At 42.2% G+C, this 19,965-nt stretch overlaps 1 protein-coding gene across 3 annotated transcripts in view; it reads left to right on the top strand.

Annotated features, from left to right (window-relative positions):
• Positions 1 to 19,965, top strand: part of LMBR1 (limb development membrane protein 1) — a 133,007-nt gene that overhangs the window by 30,774 nt on the left and 82,268 nt on the right. For 2 of the 3 annotated variants that reach the window (XM_040260208.1, XM_040260210.1), the window contains exon 5: positions 15,181 to 15,284. The exons of the other annotated variant lie outside the window; for it this stretch is intronic. In XM_040260208.1, coding sequence (XP_040116142.1) covers positions 15,181 to 15,284 — 104 coding nt within the window. The remainder of the gene's footprint in view (positions 1 to 15,180; positions 15,285 to 19,965) is intronic. 3 annotated transcript variants of the gene reach the window in all.

Here is a 19,965-nt window from a genome sequence, read left to right as displayed (position 1 = left end):
CTAACCAGAATTATGAGGGAGCAGACCTTTGTTTCCAGTTTTACTAAACAGAAAGTGCATGCCATACTTAATGAACTTTCAGTGCTCTAGTCATAGCCATTTATTTATTCTTTTTATGGACTGAAAGTAAGAACTGTCAGCACACGATGTGCTGTGTATTTATGCTGGAGTCTTAACCTTGGAGGTAAATGTATTTGTTTGTATTAGTTGCCTTTCTGATTATAATGTAAGAGTTTTAAGCTCAGGCATTGTGTTTTGTTTATGAATCAGGGCTTAGAGAAGTGCTTCCCACATAGTGGTAGCCCAGTAAACACATGTTGAATGAGTAGGTAGACTGTAAACAGTAGCTTTAACCTCTAGTAACCACATCTGCGAAAGGTTGGGGAGCTAGAGGAGGAGCCCCTAAGTTACGCCGTTGCTTCTAGATACATTCTTGTGGTAGGTCTTAGGAAGTTCTAGCCACCAGCGCTGGACGTTGTTCTCGAGGGTTTGATGAGCCTGACTTCTGCTTCTGGTTTTTTGGTAGAGCTGCTTGTAGTGACTTTCATAAAGCTTCACGTTTATCTTTCTCTTCTGAATTCATAGTTGTGTTTAATCTTGTAGGTGACATCCCAGGAGTGTTTATCTCCTTAGATTGTCTTGGGGTTGAAGGTTCGTCAACCTTAGATATGTTGCTTCTTTGTTTTTTAAAATTTATAAGTATTAATGGGGCCAGACTGTCACAGGGGAGCACCCAGGGTGCAGCTGAGGCGGTGGTGACAGGGGCTGGGTTGGCTGGGCAGAGTATACATCCGTGTTGCTGCGGCCGCACACGAGCTCCGTCCCGGGCACCGTGGCTACTCTTTGATGAGCTCCCTGGGAGATGGCAGGTGGCTCGGGGTGGAGGCTAACGGGATCTGTGAGACTAGGACAAGGCCATCCGTCCACTCTACTCTGAGGCTCCTCTGCTGAGGTCTCCCTTTGATGGGATGCAAATCAGTTCACATTTTTCCCATTCAGAGTTGGCTGTCTGCATGCCTCTTCTCCACATCTCCTTGTGATCGGGTTTCCAGTCACACTCCTTCCAAGTCCCCGACCTTCCAGCTGAGCCATAGGCCGTATGAATGTGTAATTACGTGTCTGGCCGTTTCTGCGCAAAGTGAGCGGTCAGGTGCACTGCCCACAGTCCTGTCCACTGGGAGGATTCCCCGTCACTGCTGGCCTTTGTAGATGTCCCAGGGAGGGCTGTCCACCCGCCCCCCCCGGGGCAGTGTCTGCATGTTTGGCAGACCCGTCTGCGAGCCAGGCCCCGTCTTCCTCTGCCAGCTGATGAGAAGGAATGCCCACCAGGCCACAGGTAGAGTCCATCTAGAGGAGGGAAGTGGGGACCGTGGCGTCTGGGCTACTTTCAGGTGATTTACTCATGCCTTCAGGGCCTGCTCGGCACGACCACCGCTTGCATCTGAAGTTGGGTGTTGCTGGGCACGTCCACTTTATGGCTTGGCACACCCACCAGTTCATGGCGGCCCACTCTGGTTGCATGGTGACTTGGTGAGCCACAGCTAAGTGTTCAGTGTCTACTAAGCCTGACAGCAAGCCAGTGATTTTCTCAGAGGAAAGGTAGTAGTTACCTGCAGGGGGATGGCAGGACTTTGTTCCAAAATCCCAAGGGCCTCTTGCTGTGATTCCCCTCCAGGGTCTGTCATGGGCTCTGAACAGCATCCTCTCTGCTGCCGACACTTCCAGCGCCATTAGATCTGCTGGGTCGTAAGGCCAAGGGCAAAGCAGCCTGCAGAGCTGCCTGGGCCTGCTACAGAACCTTCTCTTGTTTTGAGCCCTGCTCAAAACCAGCAGCTTTCTGTATCACTCAGCAATGGGCCGGAGCGGCCGCACCCATGCGAGGAGCATGTTCCTTTTCCAAATCCCAAGAAGGCCCTGAGCAGTGCACCTCTACTTGGCGTAGGAGAGGCCAGGTGCCACAGCCCAGAAGGGCTGTGACCCAGACCGCTGGGCCCTGGAGTGTCTTCCGACAAGTCTCAAGTTGCTCCTGCTGCTTACTCACCAGGTCTGACTAGCCTACTGACATCTGTGTAGTGGCGCAGTGTGCAGTCCCCTGGAAGGGGATGGTGAAGGAGATACCTCAAACTCAGTTGTGACTTAGGGCCAGGAGGAGCTGGGCCCCGAAGTCAGGACGGTGAAGCTGAGCTGTTTGCTTTGCCAGCTGAAAGCAGACGGCTTCCGGCAGGCCTCCCGGGTGGGCTTTCCCAGGCGGCCCCAGTGGTGAAGAACCCGCCTCCTAGTGCAGGCCTCATGGCCAGGGATAGAGGAAAAAAGCTTTTGTCACATCGGTAGGCATACCAGGGGAGAAGGCAATGGCGCCCCACTCCAGTGCTCTTGCCTGGCAAATCCCATGGACGGAGGAGCCTGGTGGGCTGCAGTCCGTGGGGTCTCTAGGAGTTGGACACGACTGAGCGACTTCACTCTCACTTTTCACTTTCATTCATTGGAGAAGGAAATGGCAGCCCACCCCAGTGTTCTTGCCTGGAGAATCCCAGGGACGGCAGAGCCTGGCGGGCTGCAGTCCATGGGGTCGCGCAGAGTCGGACACGACGGAAGCGACTCGCAGCAGCAGCAGCAGCAGGCATACCAGGCACCAGGACATGTATTCATTTGCCCTCACAGTGAAGCCACGTCTGCTGCAGCAGCTTCACCGTAGCACCCCCTGGTCGACAGTCACTCTCTGGTTAAGCTGCTAAGAACCTACAGTCGTTCTCCAAGGTCCCTCTTGGGGATGTGAGAGCCAGCCCCCTCTCATTCCCCGCCTTACCCTCAGGAATGTGGGATTTCTTGTGGGTTATGCTTTCCAGGTTAGAGGCGGTTCTGGTGGCTTCTGCTTGGCCTTTCTCACGGTGATAGCTCTTATTCTGCAGGTCAGGGAACTGTGTGGAGATTCTGCCTGCATTTGAGCACTTCCGTTCCGGTTAGGCATTTCAGACCTGGGGAAAGAACTGCAGCACAGGTTCAGGGACCCACTGTGAGACGTGTGCAGCCTGAGCTAAACTCCCTTGACCCCCTGACCTCCACAAGCCCCTGCTCTGACCAGGGTGATGTTTTGGGTCCCCTGGAGGTAGAGTCATTTCAAAGGAAGAGTTCGTAGTCCCCGAATGTCTGATGACTTCTCTTACCCCAGGGCAGTGATGGTATCCGTATTCACGTGTTAATCATTTGCCGTCTTGTGACATTTATGGGATTTTCTTGAATTATTTTTTGTCTTTTTTGTTAAATGTTTAATAGATTTATGCTAAATTCTTTGAGGCCTGGGAACATATCTTAAATTCTCTTAATCTCCCATGAGGCACCTGTCCCAGTTCTTGCACAGGGACAAGTAAAGATTCATTGATTGGATGAGTCACAGTTATTAATTGTATTATTAGGAATGCTTTGCTAGAGTGGACATAATTTGAAAATAAATTTAACGGCCTATTCTGAAAAGTTATCAGTATGGAATGATTGTGCCTTTAATGTGTAAATCACATGAGGATTAGAGGCTAAAGTATGTGTCGACAGTGCTTTGATATCTATAAATGTATTCAGTTTAGCTTGAATACAGGGTTTGGATCTTGGACATGTGTTTGAAATGCTTCATGTTAACTGTATTACCTTGGAATTACAGGGTTCTGGGCCAAAATTTAGTGACATGAATAAATAGAATATTAAACTTAGTTCTAAATTGCTATCTTTCAGTAAGATGTAGCTGTGTCTACAATGAGAGAATTATTAAAATACTTTCTTCAAAAACATAATCTAGAAATGATACTGGAGCTGGAGTGGGTCAGGTTGATAGTCTTCTGCTCATTGCTGGTTTTAGCTGGGGTTCTTTGCCACCGTCAGCTGGATGCTAAGAGAGATGGGGTTCATTGCTCCCTTGGTGTGGGCCATGACATGCCAGTGATTATAGTTTATTATAGGATGGTACAAAAGGGACTAAGAGGACAAAGGAAAATGGTAGCTAAAATTGTATTATTTTTAATTCTAATTTATTATTACAATTAAACTAGGGAAAGAATAAAAACAGAAGAAAGTGTCTATTGTATTCACTTTCTGTATCTTTATTATTAGAGAGTAAGTGGAGAAGTACGGAATTCTCCAGATGAACCCCCATTCAGCTGCTTAGTGACTTTCCCTTCTTGAGTGATGAGAATGCTTTGGGACTGGATGAAGGTAGCTGGTTGCCCAGTGTTGTAAACACACTAAATGCCACTGAAGTATCCACTTCAAAATGATACTTTCATGTATGTGAGTTTAAAATGAAAACGAAACTTTCATATACCTTTGGATATAATCAAGTTATATCCTTAAGGAAATAATTCTTCAGTTTTTGAGGTATTTTCTCTCAGCTAAGCTATCTATGCCCACTTATGACCAGACAAAGATACACATTTATAATATGACTGACCATTTTAAGATTCTGCCTGTTGAAGGATAACCACAGTGAACCTGGCTTGACTTTGCAAGGCATGTGTGCCTTATTTTGATTTGAAAGCAAGAAGAGCCAGTATGATATTTTGGACGTGATGCAAGAACAGCCCCAATCCATCTTTGTTTTATACATTTTCAAGACCCACAGAAGTTCAAAAAACTCAAACTTTTAGATTATAAGCAATTAAACTTAAAAAGGAAAAATAGGTATCATGTTTACTTATGTATAAACATTAAATCAAAAGTTAGTTCTTACTAAATTTTAAGGTATCATTTTTAGTTAAATAAATATTACTAACAATTTCTAGTTAATTGGTCTCAATAATTCAGTCATTTATTATAATGTGCATTATTCTAGTTGTATAGTTACTTGATATTTATTATTTATAATGGTGAAATAAAAAGCAACCTAAGTAGGAAATAGGCTTAAATTTTGGTAGATCCAAACAGTGGAGTTGCGTTCTCCATTATAGATGATGATGTAGATGAATATGTGTTTATATAGAAAGATGTTGAAAAAAAAGTTTTTCTTTGAGTGGTAGGATTATATAATACAGAAAATTTATATTTTATAAAAAATTTTGTTTTTGTGTTTACATTTATAATATTTTTACAGTAGATGCGTATTGCTTTTTTAATTTTAAAAACAAAGTTAAAATGTTTCACAGCTTATTGCTAAAATTGTTCTCTTTGTTTTGTTTTCCAAGTACAGAAGCAAAAGTTATGCTTGTGAGGTTCTCACAACACTCACTATTCAAGAGCAAACTTGTAGTCTTTCCTTTAAAGCTTATGCTTTCTTAGATTTTTTTTTTATTATACGTCACTTTTTGGCAATTGGATTAGATCTTCAATTCCAGTGAAATATGGTTTTAAGTTAGTTTTACCGCTTTGGAAATTATTGAATGTGGCTGAACTTGAATTAATTTTCTAATTTAAAAGAATGAAGTTTTTTGTCTGTGTGATTAAAAAGTGATTGATTTTTTTTGCTTCATAGTGTTATATTTTGTATTGAAATATTTTGTGACTCCAGCAGATGGAGCTAGAAGGTAATGTATCCATTGGTGATCTGGCAGATCAGTTTGGTTGGGTTGAGTTTTGAATTAAGTATTCTGGAATTGTTAAATAGCTTTTGTTTGTTTAGATACCTCTTTTGGGGATAGATATTGAATATCTTTCAAAACAGTTGTCATTGCAACTGATTTAGATAAACTGCAAGTTTTCTGGATTTTTACGGTTCTACTGTGTTGGAGCATATGATTTTAGTTTTCTGAAGTAGAGAAATTTAGCTAACATTTTTTCTTTTACAAATTGATAAGTAATGATATATAATATAATAAAGGTGGTGGTAGTAGTATGTTATGTGCATTAGCCCTAATTTTTAATTTAAGAACATTTTATCAGAATTATACCATATTCTTAAGAGATGTTTATGTGTGTATGTCTTATATATGTTTGCAGAATGCTGAAAACTTGTTAAGTTCTACAGTTTTCAAAAATAAAATGACAACTTAGTGTACAGTAGCTTTATTATTTTTCTAATTAAATGTTCTCATAGTAACTTTAACTGTCTTATATGTTGCAAATTTGATAATTAGAATGAGCTGAGTCTGAAGCTTTCACATTTATTCTGGTTAATAAGTTTAAGTTTTTGCATTTAATTTACTTAGGTGATTATACTGTTACCTAGTATATTACCATCAACTCTCAAATTCTTTGTGTTAACTGAATTTTTCTTACAAAAATAAATGTGGTGGAGGTTCTGTCTCTTTCTGCAGTTGTGGCTGGTAGGACCATCAGCAGTAATGTTGACTTTCTTGGAAAGAGGGGAGTGGGGGAAAATAAAAAAAATTATATGTGTTATAGTAATATATAAAGTTCAGTACATAAACGAAGACACCAGTTTCATTACAGACCTAAATGAATTGTTATTCAGAATCTTTGTGATCATCCTATTTTCTTCACTTATTGATAAAGATTTCTTTATTTAGATTTTCATGACTATCTTCATTTTAAGTGTGTTGGTTAGGTAGAATAGATATTTTTCCTGATTTGTGATCTTTTGCCTAAGGCAGACTTTCGTTTTTCAAATTTTGATTTCTAGAGAATTTGAATTTGTTTTTTTCACTACATGAAAGGGACACATAATGATCAGAAGGATAAATTCTAGAAGTATATATACTTTTTATATTTAGAAATCAACAATAATGATGTCTCCTTTATAACATGGATGATAATTGTTTCAAATTACAAAGCCTAAATAAAGTTTCCCCCCTGATTATAAAAGCATTGTGAAGCATTCAAGGTTTATAGTCACGGTTGAAACTGTGTGAGTGCAGCCTCTGAAGCTGCGGCCACTCCATAATTTGTGCTTTTGCAGAGGGTAGAATGTGAACTATGCTTAGCGAGGCTACAAAGTCAGGAGACTGAGATCTGTGACTAACTGGGGGCCCAGCGAGCGTCTGCATCTCAGTTAGGCTTTGCTGCTCTCTGCCTTTCTTAGGCATTTTGTGGGGAAGTTATTTGATACTGTGGTGTGGAGGATTTTGAGTTTCACAAAGGAGTGTAAATATGATTTTTAAGGGTCTTTATATGCCCCTTATAGAAGGCTTAGAACGTGTAGGCCAGTGGCAAGAAAAAGTCATCCATAATTCTGCTGTGTTCACATTGTCAATAGTTTGGTATATTTCTTTGCAGTTTATTTTCTGAGCCTTTTTTTTGGTCATTGTTGTTTCCATGTATTTTTAATGCCATATTAGAATACAGAGTATTGTTGTGTAAGCTTTTTTTGGCGTAATTGAGAATTGTTCTTTAAGGAAAGGATTGGAGCTGCGACCCCATGGACTGTGGCCTGCCAGATTCCCCTGTCCATGGGATTCTCCAGGCAAGAATCCTGGAGTGGGTTGCCTGCCCTCCTCCAGGGGATCTTCCCCACCCAGGGATTGAACTTGAATCTCTGTGTCTCCTGCATTGGCAGATTTTTTTTTTTTAACCACTGGCACCACCTGTCTGGCCTAATTGCTGATGTACTTTGGAATTTTCAGGATTTTGAACCATGTGCATTATGTTGAGTCGGGGCGGGGAAAGGCACTGATGATAACTTAGCATTTTGGCCTGTGATTTCTTTCCTGCTGTTCACGAGTGCGCTGGGAGTTACGTTTAGCCCAGTTTATACATGAACTGGGACGGCAGAGTTCAAGTCCCTTTTGTAGGTCTTGTATAGCTGGTGGGTGCAAGCCCAGGCTGGTCAGACATAAAGCGCCCCTCACTTAGACATCTGCTGCCAGGCCTGGGAAGGCCTTAAACCATGAGCCGTGTGAGTCTCTTGTTGTGAGCTAAGTGCACAGAGTCCGTTCAGCATTTTACTGAAGTCCGGGTGGTTAAAGACTTTCTGTATTTGAAAGACATACTGGTATCTTTAGGCTTGGATGTTCAAAAGTGTTCTGTTTTAGTGTTTTCCAAACTGGTCAGAAGCTCAGCTAAGCATTTTGTTTTCCTGAGATGGATAGAATTAACAGGCTATCATATTCTCACCTTAAACGTGGCCCTTAAGAAAATCGTGTGAAACAGATGTTCTCTTTTTGGCAGACCAGAAACGGCCCTCTTGATCTCATGAGCCCTTAGGATCTCATGAGCTGAAGTGCAGGTTCTCCCGACAGCATATTTATTGGAGGCTCTGGGAAAGAGTTTGCTTCCAGGTTCATTCACACTGTGGCTCAGCTTGGTTCTCTGTAGCTGTGGGCCTGAGCCCCCGTTTCCCGGCTAGCTGTTCGCGAGGCGCGCATCTGCCCTACAGGTTACCTGCCTCTTTCTCAGGCTTTCGTGTGACAGCCCCCACCCCCCAATCCCCAGCAGAGTTGTGTCAAGTTCTTCCCTGACTTACCCTTCTGCTGCATTTCTGACTTCTCTGAGAGAAAGTTCTCTGCTTTTAAGCACTCCTTTGGTTAGGTTGTACCCACCTGGCCTATCCAAGAGGGTTTCCGTGTCTCTCTTTATTAAAGTCCACAGCCTTAATTGTGTCTGCAGCATTCTTGTGTCCATGTATATTAGGTTGAAAGTGTTTCCCCCAAGTTCACAAATGCTTAGAACTTCAGAACATAACCTTATTTGGAAGTAATACCCTTGCTGATATAGTTAGGAAATTAAGGCCACGATGAATTGGGGTGGGCCCTAGTCCAATAACTAGTGTCCTTACAAGAAGGTAAAACAGAGACTTGCACAATGGGAAGAATGCAAAGACAAAGGCAAAGGCTGGAGCAATGTGTCTACGAGGCCAGGGTTGTGCCGCCTCTAAGGGAGGAGTCTTCCTAGAGCCTCTGCAGGGAGTGTGGTCCTTCTGACGCCTTGATTTTGGACTTCTAGCCTCCCCAACGGTGGGAGGATAAATTCTCGTTGTTTGAAGCTGTCCAGTCTGTGGGACTTTGTTACAGAAGCCCTAAAAACGAACATACCGCGTAGCATATTCACTAATAATACTGGATAACAACTCCAGGGATTAAGGCGTGAATGTCTTTGGGGATTTGCTCTGCCTCCCATGAGCCTACGGCTGAGTACAAAGCAGGAAAATACAACCCATAATGAAGAGAAAAGCCAGAACTTGGAATTGACACAGACTCGAAATTAGTAAATAAGAACACTGAAACGTTTCTTGTGACTGTTTCATTTGTTCCAGGGACTGGAGGAAAGACTGAACATATTGAGACATGAAAGATGTAAAAAACAACCAAATAAACTGCTAGAGATGAAACTGTAATATCTGACATGAAAGGCACTGGATGGGATACAAGCAGATTAGATGTTGTGGAAGAGATCAGTAGGTTCTAAGACACAGCAATAGAACACTGTCTAAAAGAGAAACAGGACAAAAATGACTGAAAAACCAGGGCATCAGTGATATAATTGATGTTCCTGAAGGAGAGAGGGTTAAGAAAAATATTTGAAAAACTAATGGCAGAAAAATTTCAAGACTAGATGAAAACTGCAAACCCTCTTATCCAAAAGCGCAACTTGTCCCAGTTACAAAAGATCTGTCAAGATACATCATCAGATTGGTCAAAACAAGTGATAAGGAGAAATCAGAGAAAAAGATATAAAATACAGAGGAACAGTGATGAGAATTACAGCATATCTCTCGTGGGAAAAAATGCAAGACAGATGACAGAGTAGCAACATCTTCAAAGCACTGAAAGAAGAAAGCCCTGCCAACCTGGTTTTATATCCAGTGAAGATATTTTTCCCAACAGAGTCAAAATAAAGACAGTCTCAGATATACAAAAGGTGAAAGTTCACTGCAGACATATACTACCAAACATAAGGGACGCCCTCCAAGCAGAGGCAGGGCGGAAGAAGACAGATATCTGGACCTATAAAACAGAATGAAGAACACGAGAGGGGGCTAATTTTTGGGTAAATATAAAAGAGTTTTTATCATGTAAGTCTTATGAAAAGAATTGTCTGTTTAAATAAAAAACAGTAACGATATGTTGTGAGTTTTATAACGTGTAAGTAAAAGCGCATGCCACCAGTAGCACAAGGGCGGGAGGAAAGAAGTGGAGGTAGACTGTAAGCATCCTAAATGCTGTCTGTGAAGTGTCACTGTACCTCTTGCAGGCAGATCGTGATGATTTAAAGGTGTATATGCTAAACCCCAAACAACCCTAAAGTATCTCAAAGAAGAGATACAGTCAATAAGCAAGCAGAAGAAATAGAATGGGATCGCAGCGATAGTTAATCCAAAGGGTCACAGAAAAAGAAGGCGAAGGGAGGACAAGGCAGTGGGACAGAAACAAAACCAGCAGCAGACGGACACACCCAAACCTGCTCATGCCAGCAAACGCCAGTGGCCTAAACATTCCGATTAAAAGGCAGAGACATTAAGTTGAATAAAAAGGAAAACACAAATATATGCTGCCTATAAGAACCTGCTTTAAATGTAAACACACACACACTGGTTAACAGCAATAGGAGAAAAAAGATTCACTATACTAATTCTAAGGAAAAGGAAGATGAAATAATTAGTATATTATTATCAGAGAAAGGTAAAAATGTTAATAGGCATAAAGATCATTTCATAATGATGAAGGGGTTCATTCATTAAAAGAACATAGTAATAAACTTATCTACTGAAAAAATGCCTGTTTACTACATAGCTATTAAATGCATGGGCTTCCCTGTTGGCTCAGATGGTAAAGAATCTGCCTGCAATGTGGGAGGGTTCCATCCCTGGGTTGGGAAGATCCCCTGGAGAAGGGAGTGGCTACCTACTCTAGTATTTTGGCCTGGAGAATCCCATGGGCAGAGGAGCCTGGTGGGCTGCAGTGCACGGGGTTGCAAAGAGTCAAGACACGACTGAGCGACTTTCACTATTAAACACATGAAGCAAAAACTTAAGAAAGGATTAATAGTCACAGTTACTTTTTCAATAATTTATGGAACAAGTAGCCAGGAAGAATTAAGGATATAGAAGGCCTGAATAAAATTAACTATCTTGGCCTAAGTTGTACTTATGGAACACTGCCCAACAGTCGTGGAATACACATTCTTTTCAAGTACTCTGGGAATGTGAACCAAGAAAGCTATATTCTGTGCCATTAAACAAATTTCAATACTTGAAGTCATAAAAGATGCTCTCTGACTGGAAATGGTCAGTTTTCATTCCAGTCCCAAAGAAAGGCAATGCCAAAGAATGCTCAAACTACCGCACAATTGCATTCGTCTCACGCGCTAGTAAAGTAACGCTCAAAATTCTCCGAGCCAGGCTTCAGCAGTACATGAACCGTGAACTTCCAGATGTTCAAGCTGGTTTTAGAAAAGGCAGAGGAACCAGAGATCAAATTGCCAACATCCGCTGGATCATTGAAGAAGCAAGAGAGTTCCAGAAAAACATCTATTTCTGCTTTATTGACTATGCCAAAGACTTGGACTCTGTGGATCACAATAAACTGTGGAAAATTCTGAAAGAGATGGGAATACCAGACCACCTGACCTGCCTCTTGAGAAACCTGTATGCAGGTCAAGAAGCAACAGTTAGAACTGGACATGAAACAACAGACTGGTTTCCAATAGGAAAAGGAGTACGTCAAGGCTGTATATTGTCACCCTGCTTATTTAACTTCTATACAGAGTACATCATGAGAAACGCTGGGCTGGAAGAAACACAAGCTGGAATCAAGACTGCTGGGAGAAATATCAATAACCTCAGATATGCAGATGACACCACCCTTATGGCAGAAAGTGAAGAGGAACTAAAGAGCCTCTTGATGAAAGTGAAAGAGGAGAGTGAAAATGTTGGCCTAAAGCTCAACATTCAGAAAACGAAGATCGTGGCATCTGGTCCCATCACTTCATGGGAAATAGATGGGGAAACAGTGGAAACAGTGTCAGACTTTATTTTGGGGGGCTCAAAAATCACATGCATCAACACAGAGATGGACAGATAGGCTAACTAAATGGAATACAGAGTCCAGGAATACACCCAAACATATTGTAAATTTATTTTTAACAAAGATGTAAAGGCAGTTTGGCAGAAGAGGCTGTTTTCAATAAATGGTACTGGAGCAATTGGATAGTCAGTCATAGGTTTAAAAATGAACTTCAGTCCATATCTGGCACCATATGCAGAAAGTAATGCAAAAGAATCATAGACTTAAATGTAAACTGTAACACTTGCAGAAGGAAATATAGGAGAGTCTTTGCCATTGGGTTAGACTGTAGTTTCTTGGGCAAGATAGCTAAAGCATGATCTGTTAAGAAAACATTGATAAATTGCACTTTGTCAACATTAGGAAATCTTGTTCTTTGAAAGATGGTGTTAAGAAGATGAAAAGATAATTCACAGAGTGGGAGAAGGTATCTGGAAATCATGTGCCTTATAAAAGACTTGTAATCAGAGTGTATAAAGAGCTTCCAGACTCACTAAGTATAACCCAGTGAAACAGTGGGCAGCACATTTGGAGAGACATTTAGCAAAGAAGTTGTAAATGGATGGCAGATAAGTTCATGAAAAGATTTGACGTTATTATTCATGGGGGCAATGCAAATTAAAGCAGTGATGAGATACCAGTGTGCTCCTGTGAGAACAACTGAGGCTGAAAAGACCCTTTTTTTGTCAAAATGTGGATGAGACTTCAACTCTGCTGGTGGGTATGTGAAATTGTATACCCACTTTGGAAAACATTTTGGCAGTTTCTTTAAATGTTAAGAAACACACCTACTTTATGACCCAGACATTGCACACTCATGTATTTACCCAAAAGATATGAAAGCTTGTGTCCATATGATGACTTGTGTCCATATGCTGACTTGTACTTGAGTGTATAAAACTCAAGTTTATGTATAAAGTTGTGTTGTATAAACTACAACTTTAGTTGTGAGAGCCACAGCCCAGATAGTTTGCAGGGACATGGGTGAAGTGTGGTTAACTGAATGCAACCTGATAGAAAGGGGCAGGCTGCCGATGTGCTGCAGCTTGAAAAAGTCTCAACAGACGTGTGCCAGGTGACAAAAGCCAGACAGAAACAAGAGCATGTGCTGCATGTACCATGTATGGAAAACTTTAGGTTTTTATAAAAAATGTAGCTTTTTGTAAAGTGCAAAATCTGACTCCTGGAGTGTGGAGTAGGGTAGAGAGTGCAGGAGGCAGAGATGATAAAATGGTAAGGAAGCTGGGAGTGACGGTTGCGTTTGTCGTCTTGGTTACGGTGACGAAACTGTCAAAGTTTATGACATTGTACACTTTATGTCAGTGAAGTCATAAATTGTCAATAAATTGTACACACTATATCAATAATAACTCAGCAAAATTTCTACAGATTAATATTTTTGCTTTTTATATATGTCGTGCTTTTTTACCAAGTGAACATGGGTGCTCGGAGAGTCCGGTAGCTTGGTACGGGAGCTAATTAGCACCGTGTGTTAGTAGCCTCTGGGGATGTGATGGTTATTAAAAGGAAAAAGTCATTAAGTGCTTATTTTGTGACAGATGTGCTGGTTGTCCATGCATTATTTCACTGAATTCTCAGCATCACCTACAGACATGATCCTCAGCCTCGTGTAGGTGACGAACCTGTGACTTAGAAGGCTTGTCGCATGAAGTGCAGGGGCTCGAACCCAGGTCTGTCTGGAAGTCTTGTGTGTCCATTTGGTCACCATCCTAATGTGTCTTTCCTGGTTATTAACACAATACAATTGGCTGTAACTATAACCCCTCTGAAGAAGAAGATTAAGATTTTTAGCACCTTTATTTTTTTTTAAGACTGAAAAGTGGTTAAGTATTTTAGAACAATTTTTATTTTTACAAGTACAAATTAAAGTTTTTCCCTTTGAAAGATATGAGACATTGTTTTTGAAGACACTTTGTAAAACATTGTTTCCTGCTAAGATGAATATATACTGTAAAGTCATTCAACCTATCTAGATTTTTGAATAAGAAACAGCAAACTGATTTTTAATTATATCACCATGTTTACTAAAGGAGGTACATCTCTCTAGGTAACCTGTACGAGTGCTGCAGCCATTCTTTCTGTTTACATTCCATGCTGTTCCAAAAAGGGTTTAGGGTGTTACGAAACGTGTGTGTGGGTCTGTAACCAGGGCAGTTGGGGGCTGTCTGCCTTGGCTCCCTGAGAGCTCAATGAGTATCTCCCTGTGTCTGAAATGGAAGGTCCCCGAGGGCAGCGGGGTGTGTTTCCTCCCTTGCTGCATCTCCAGTGCCTGGGACAGTGCCATGTAAGGGTCTCGGAAGAACGTCAGTTGCCCGTTTTCAAAAGCATTGAATTTTAAGTGTATGTAGGGTGTTGAATTTATGTTTAGCATAATTTTTATCTTTGATTGTATAAATTTTAATGAAGATTATAGCCATCAGTTTTAAAGTTGGGTGTATTACCTATAAAAAGTGAGCTGCTGGTCCAAATATCCCGAGATACCTAAAGTTCTGTATTTTTAAAAATCAACTCTTACTATCATCTCAATTGCTTTTTATTGTGATTTTATGAGTGTAGAATGTGCCAGAAAGGGAAAAGGTGATGTGAACTCGCTTGCCTCTCAAGTTTTCTTTCCCAGTTGGAGTTGCTTGCTAAACTTCTCTGATGCGGTTGTTTTTAAAAATCCCAGGAATTAGTGTAGCTCCTCGCAGGCTCTGCAGGCTTGGCGGGTTTTATATAACCAGCCTCTGTCATGTTGGGGGATTGCTGTGAAGACTAAATGAGTTTGTATAATATCTGTAAATCATTTAGAACAGTGCTTGGCACATGAGGGCTCAATAAATGCTAATTATTACTTTTAGGGTTTTATGAGGCTTAAATTGAACAAGATAATACATGTAAAATGGTTAGTGGAGTATCTGGCGTTTATTAAGTGCTCAGTACATGCTGCTGGCTCTCATTTAAATATTCAGGTGCCAATATGTCTGAAGAGGCTGTGTCTTTGGATTGCGGCACATGTCATATGAGTGGATTTATTTTAGAGCATGAGGAAAAATCCGTAGTTTCTATGTTGACTTTTCCCAGTAGTACAAGTTGCAGAGTTATAAAGATTTTACAGAAATGTGAAAATATTATTCTGATTGCTAAGTTTAGGTCCTTTGTTAGGCCTCTCTATTAAGTTTATGTTTAGTTTTTACTGTTAAAAAGTACAGAGCTTTGACTGATAGCACAATTTAGCACAGCAGTTTTCTTTGACAAGGTTGTCAATATCTAACTCATCTTTCCTTTATTGTTATCCTCATAGGTTTGTGGAACCTTGCTTCTCTCTTTTCCAATCTTTGTTTATTTGTGTTGATGCCCTTTGCCTTTTTCTTTCTGGAATCAGAAGGTTTTGCTGGTCTGAAAAAGGTAAGTAAATGATGTTTTAGAATTAAATTTCTTAAATGAAGAAGTAAATGTCATTCATTGTTGAACTAGAAATAGTAGGCTTAAGCAACTTTTACTGAAATGTAAAATATTTAATAATAGCAATGCCTTCTTAATATTAATAATGCTTTTACAATAATGTTAATAATGTTACACATTGAGTTAATAAAATTGTCCCCAGGAAGGAAGTCATCGTTTGACCTTTGAATGCTTTCTATAGTATGTGCGGAGTTGGTGGAGTGTTCTTTTGCAGAATGAGTAAGCCTGATAAAACAGCTATTATTCTCTTCCTCGGTACTGTCATTTAGTGTAAAGCATGACATGAAATTCTAAAAATCTTAAGCTGTATCTTGATGTAGAAGTGGTCTCACACCCAGTGTCTGCAGGAGGGCGGCATGTTACCAGGCTGCCCTGGATTGTCAGGTTCCCAGGATCCGTGACTTACTGCGAGATGAGTGTGGCAGGCTGAGAAGTGGGCAGAGAGCAGACGGCCAGAGCACCTTAGACAGTTAATCCAGACCTTGTAAGCGGGAATCACTCCCTCTGTCCTTGGATAGTAGGACATTTTAAAGTGAAGGGAACAACGTTTCCATTTACAGCTTGTGGAGCTCTTTGCTGTGAAAGCTTGGAATATAATAGAAGGATTTCAGTAGTTAATACTTTTTGAGTGACTTTTAAAACTTGACGAATTGTTACAGTTTACAGACACATTACACCTTTTTAACTTTAGTTAGAGTTATTCATATTCATACTGTGGTATATGGTTGCTTTCATATTTGGTGAATCTACTGAGACCAGAGTGGGTGGTTGTGTATGGTGGTCAAACCTGGATTGAGAACATTGGCTTTTATATATTTGATTTGTTTTTTATAATGATATATCTAAATTATTTAAGTCATCCATGTAATGGGAACAACTTGTATAGTTTCAGTTTAAACAAATAAAAAACATAACAATTAAAAAATAAAAAACAATTTCTTGAAGAATTATAGAACGTTTTGTTGTGAAAAGGGATTTAGTTCAAAGCCTCCTTTTATATCCACGGGCATCAATGTCACTAAATTGTCTAAGAGCCTCATATCCGCCACTGCAGAACCCACACTGAGACCCACGGCTTGCTTCTTGCCCTCCTAGAGTCTGCAGATTTTCACAGGCCAGCACTGGGGAGCGCGGGCACCGCCGGCAGACTGCCTGCTGGGCAGCGGCCGGCCAGGGCCCGGGGCGGAGGGCCAGAGGCGTGCTGCGAGGGGGCAGGGGTGTGCTGCAGGGGTGTGGCAGGTGGCAGTGCACAGAGCGGGTGTGGTCTGGAAACCGAAAGATGGAGCTCTGGGAGACTGGAACGAGGAACAGAACGTCAGAGAGGGGTCGAAAGGAAGGAATATGGTCACGGAGAAGAAAGAGGTCATCGGAGGAGAAGAAACGAGGCCGTCGGAGACGCTCGAGAAAGCACGTCCTGTAGAGCGCGGGAGCCTTGTGACGTCAGTTGTTCACTCGGCAGAGCTTTACTAGGCCCTTACTGAGCAGTAATTCCTGTGCTGTTAGAGGAGCTTGCTGGGGACAGAAACGAAAAGACAGGTGTTCTTGCCTTCGAGGGACTCACACAGGGAGACGTCAGAGATGCTGGAGGAACTTTGATACAGCAGGCTGCTCTGGGAGGGATGTCTTGGTTTGCCTAGAGAATTGGGAAGACTTCAGGGAGGAGTGATAATGCCCATGAGCTGAGACTTGCAGGTGAGCATCCAGGCTTGAGCAAAGGCTGAGACGCTGCCTGAACTAGGGAGTGGCCAATGCTTAGCTCCGAGTGAAGAACGGAGACGGCACTCCAGGACCACACCCCAAGGCCCGCGTCCTCTGCCACGTAGCCTGGGTTTTATGCTGCAGACACCGGGGAGTCGGCACAGGGTGGCCAACGAGACTTCTGCATCTGCTGTTCTGTTTAAGCACGCATAGAGGTAAATGCATGCGTCAGAGTGTCAGCATGCACCCTGGGGAAGGGGAACAGAGCAGAGCACGTGCAGAGTGCTCTGTGGGGACGCTACCGCCCGATCAGTCACGCCCCAGCTCTCAAACAGAGCCACTAAAACGGCCTTGTCTGTGCTTACTTCACACATGCAGAGTGCCCCCCACCCCCCGTCTGTCTCATGAGGTATCTTATCAAGTTCAGAAACTACGTAAAGCTCAGTGTTATAAATGTATTTTCATATTTGGAGATTAAAGGTATGCTCCCTAGGTTATGCTTTATGTAAAAATCTGGTTATTAGGTAAATAGATTATTTTAAAAACAGTGTGCAGTCTGGACAGACCTCTTGCATCCAGACCAGTGTCCTCCCTTCCTGTGAACTAACCAGCTGGAAAAGGGACTGTCGGAGCAGAGGTAGCACCATCTCTAGAATTAAAAACAGCTGATGCAAAAACCCAGTGAGAAGTTATTGTTCTGTTCCCCCTTGTCCACTGAGGTCAGAGGGGAGACGGCTTGAGGAGAGGTATAAGAAGGTAAGTAGAGAGATTTTGCACCTACAGTTACACAGCAGTTCTTCCTTCCAATTTTTTGCTTCTAGTCTCTTTGTACATGAGTGAAAGAATGCCTTTTCTGGGTGCATCTCTGAGCATGTCTCTTCAAGCCCCTCCAGCCACTAGCTACAGTGCACAGTCTCCAAGGGGCTAGTGTGCCCAGCGATTGCAGGGTGCAGTGGGCCTGACCCGTCCTGTTAATCCCCAGACACAGCCAGGATTTGAAGGGGGTGGTGCAGGGCTCAGGATGGCTCCTGTTTATGAGACTCTGGTAGCTGGGGGACGAATGGGAGCTACAGAGATCAAGTTAAAGTGTGTGGTCTTTAATAAATGCTGCTGAAGGAAGGAGGGAGGTGGGGTTGCGGCTTGGAGGAGAAGAGACAGAATGGTTCTCTTAGTGCTGGCGGCGGGGCTGTGGAGGAGAGGCTGCAGGACTGTGGGGGAGAGTCTGTCCCTAGTGTGCGGCTGCCTGGGCTGGCGGCATCATCTGCACCTCAGGTTTTCTTTCTGTGGAGTGGGTCTAGTAACGGTAGTTCCCCCGCCGTTCCATCTGGAAGACTGGATGAGAAGTGGCTGTCCGCATGAAACACGTAACCCGGGATTGAACTCCGTAAATGTTAGGTGTTGTGTCACTATCTTAGAGCTTCGTGCATTTGACTGTTGAGTACTCTAGGAAACATCAGTGTTACATGCATAGATATTTGGGAAGCAAAGAAACACAGCAGTCAGCTCTTAATTATTCACGTATTCTTAGACAATTTTATGATTCCACATTATTTTCCCCATTTTGAAATGGCACGTACTGAAGCAGAATCAAAACTGCCTAAGAGTCCCTCCAGCCATATCCAATATTCTGTGATAAACCTAAGGAGAGGAATTTGAAAAAGAATACATATATGTATAACTGAGTCACTTTGGTATACAGCAGAAATTAACAACATTGTAAATCAAATACATTTCAGTAAAATTTAAAAAGAATGTGCATCTAGACCTTATTAGGAATGTTTAGAGAGCTTTAAAGTCTGAGTAATCATGGCGTGTCATTCACAGTGTTTACCTTTTCCAGCCACAGGGAAGTTTCGGGGGTTAGTATCAGCATTGTCTGTTTCAGTCTGATGTGTTAGGCGTCTGTGGGCTTGCAGCACTGTGCCAGCCCGTTATATACGACCACTTGTGTCTACTGCACAGATTCTGAACGGTGTTTGATAGCATCTCCAGTGCTTTCCACAGGTGGTGTTGCCATAGGCTGTACCACAGTGAGGAACTCCACTGCTCTGATGAAGGGGGTGGGCTGCAGACATTTTGATATGGGTCCCTTTAAAGCGCTTTTCATTGGTTACATTTGACACATCTACTTCCAAGGCGACCTTGAGGAGAGCTTTAGAAAGCACCGTAATGGGTAGATTCAGCACAATAATTTGAGTAATGACAAACTTGTAATATGGTTAAGTGAAATTTCCTTTTTTTCCCTTTGGCCTCCCTCCTGGTGCTGTTTTACTGCGTCAAAGTCTGGCGGAACCCCTGAATGGCACATGGCCCCACCAAACTCCCATTGATTCCCCTGGGCAGTTGATTTTAAAGCAGCCCCTTGCATATTGTGCCGAGATGCGGAAATTGGCCACTGGCCATGGCGGATGCAGAGCTCGAATTGAGAATCAAATTAAGCAGAATTCTCTACTTAGTTTTTAATTAAACCACTATGTTAATTCAAACAGGACATTTTAGGCCTGGGGGGGTTGACCATGTCCTTTTAAGGGCCTTAAATCGCCTTTCTTCTCTCTCCTGGCCTTGGCCTATGTTTCTTTTTTATTGGGCCCATCTCCTAGCTATTTCCCTTCTATATAATTCTCAAGGGTAGGAGAATATAAGTGGTTTTGATAAAGCAGGGTTTTTTGTTTTGTTTTTGTAAGAAGGTAACTTTTACCTTGGAATTCTGTTAGTAGTTAGCTGAGGTTATTTCGCAGTCACCTATCTGTCTTGTCGTGAGCCTTACCTGTGCTTATGCGTGTTTAGATTATTCCGCGGTCACCTGTCTCTGCTGCAGTGAGCCTTACCTGTGTTCTTGCATGTTTAGATTATCCCGTGGTCACCTGTCTATGCTGCAATGAGCCTTACCTGTGTTCTTGCGTGTTTAGATTATCCCGTGGTCACC

The sequence above is a fragment of the Oryx dammah genome, unplaced genomic scaffold, assembly GCF_014754425.2.
Source record: "Oryx dammah isolate SB20612 unplaced genomic scaffold, SCBI_Odam_1.1 HiC_scaffold_18, whole genome shotgun sequence".
In the NCBI taxonomy this organism is placed as follows: Eukaryota; Metazoa; Chordata; class Mammalia; order Artiodactyla; family Bovidae; genus Oryx; species Oryx dammah.
Note: the sequence above shows the minus strand (reverse complement) of the source record. Positions and strands in the feature narration are given on the sequence as shown.